At 39.0% G+C, this 2227-nt stretch overlaps 1 protein-coding gene across 1 annotated transcript in view; it reads left to right on the plus strand.

The window, feature by feature from the left end:
* Positions 1-1035: 1035 nt before the first annotated feature.
* LOC101860218 (xylose isomerase) overlaps positions 1036-2227 on the plus strand; it is a gene marked incomplete at its 5' end in the record, with an annotated part of 10408 nt that continues 9216 nt past the window's right edge. Inside the window, 1 exon segment of the mRNA XM_035970536.1 lies at positions 1036-1108. Within this exon segment, the coding sequence (XP_035826429.1) occupies positions 1036-1108 (73 nt within the window).

Raw genomic sequence — 2227 nt, forward strand, 5'->3', positions numbered from 1 at the left:
ACACACACACACACACACACGCACGCACGCACGCACGCACGCACTAACATACAGACGTTCTTTGATTCCTTAGACATTTTATCATGCTGAGATTTGTTTTCGGAAAATGTAATCCCATTTTCCTTTGAAATTGGAAATTAGTTGTACATAATAGTACGTCTGACACCGCCATCAATAGGCTACCATTTAGAAAATGTAATGGGAGGCAGGCTGCTTTGACACTGCCTATCTGCTACAATCCTGGCTGAGTGGGATACAAAATCCACGCACACTGACAAAGATACCGGATTTTTAAAAATCTTCCACAACCGAACTCATGTCTTCTGGGTACAGTTCTGAAGAGCTTAACCACGACACCAAAGCAGCCAGGCTTTATCGCCTGCTGAAATGTAATAACAGTTGAACCTGTTCTCACAGACACCTGTACCTGTTATATAAGACAATCACCTGTAAAAACAGCCTCTTCCCATTGCCCTTTTTGTGTTTTTGTTTGTTTGTTTGTTTGTTTGTTTGTTTGTTTGCTTGTTGTTGTTGTTGGGGTTTTTTTAGGCGGGGTTGGGAGGGGGTTGTATAAAAAAGACACAGCAGAAGAATGTTATATAACATGTCAAAGACAGACACTTTTCTCCTCGACAATGGATGGCCGTCTCAGACAATTTGACAGTATTTCCTTCTGATTTAATAATAATAATAATAATAATTGCATTTATATAGCGCATATCCATGCTCAAGAGCATGCTCTATGCGCTTTACTTACAGAAACATTCTCAGCTTCCGCGGAAGCATACAGTGCAAGCTGCGGATTTCACGCGCTCAAACACTATCAAACTGACAAAATCGTTCACTGTCTATAGCCGGGTACCCATTTCCACCTGGGTGAAGTGAGGAAAATTTCTGCAAAGTGCCTTTCCCAAGGACACAACATCGGCCCCCTGACGGGATTCGAACCCACGACCCAACGGTTGCGAGTCCGAGAGCCTAACTAACCACTAGGCCACCGACGCCACTCACTATTTAATCACTATTTAATCACAGGTTGTGCGAGGGAAGACCATGGAGGAATGGCTGCGCTTCTCCGTCTGTTTCTGGCACACGTTCAGAGGAACGGGTAAGCGTCTTGAACAGGTCAAATAGTCACTGCTTCTTTCCTAATTATAAGCATAATGTGGAGTTTGACACAATTTTAAAAAATCAAATTGTATCTGTTTCTTTCCAAATTGACAGTGTGTAAAGTTTGAGGCAAATAATATTTTTGTCAAATTGGTACGCCTTCTTTCCTAATTGATAATGTGAGCAGTTTGAGACATTTAAAAAAAAATCACATTGTATCCGTTCTGATTCTTTCCTAACTGAAAGTGTGTAGAGTTTGAGGTAAATGTTTTTGTCAAATTGTTACTAATTCTTTCCTAATTTTAATTGACAGTGTGTAGAGTTTGGGGGTAAATATGGGTAAATTCGTCAAATTGTTACGGCTTCTTTCTGATAAATAGTGAGTGGAGTTTGAGACAATTTTGAAACAATCAAATAACATTTTATCAGTTCTGATTCTTTCCTAATTGATAAGGTGTGGAGTTTGAGACAAATATTTTATGAAATTATATATGTGAATCTTTCACTTCTCGTGTAGGCGCCGACCCGTTTGGTTTCCCGACCCTAGTGAGACCGTGGGATGACGGCAGCAACACGATGGAGAACGCCAGGAGGAGGCTCAGGGCCGGCTTTGAGTTTTTCCAGAAACTGGGGGTCAAGTACTGGACCTTCCACGACAGGTTTGAATTGGGGTTTTAATTGAGTTTTGAATTTTAGTTTGGCCTATGACTTTATATCTTGGTTTCGACAAATTCGAATCCTACTTTGTTTTCAGACGTTTTTTTTTTTTGCTTTTAGATTTCAATTTAGTTTTGAACTTTGTCTTGGTTTTATAATATAATATGTTTTTTTGCTTTTGCATTTCAATTTAGTTTTTGAGTTTTACTTTGGGTTCAAATTTTATTTTGCTTTTGAATTTTAAATTGATTTAGAATTTTGATTTGCTTTCAAGTTTTATTTTGGTTTTGCTTTTTTAAAGAAAGCACTTTGTACCTACACGTGCTTCATTTTAATTCTTTGCTCATTTTCTGGTTTGCTTTTCATGATATTCATGTACATGTCATGTGCGTGCAAGAATGTGCATACAGACTTATACCGTCTCGTACTACACGCGCGCACACACACACACACACACACA

Source organism: Aplysia californica, unplaced genomic scaffold (genome assembly GCF_000002075.1).
Source record: "Aplysia californica isolate F4 #8 unplaced genomic scaffold, AplCal3.0 scaffold00012, whole genome shotgun sequence".
Lineage (NCBI taxonomy): Eukaryota > Metazoa > Mollusca > Gastropoda > Aplysiida > Aplysiidae > Aplysia > Aplysia californica.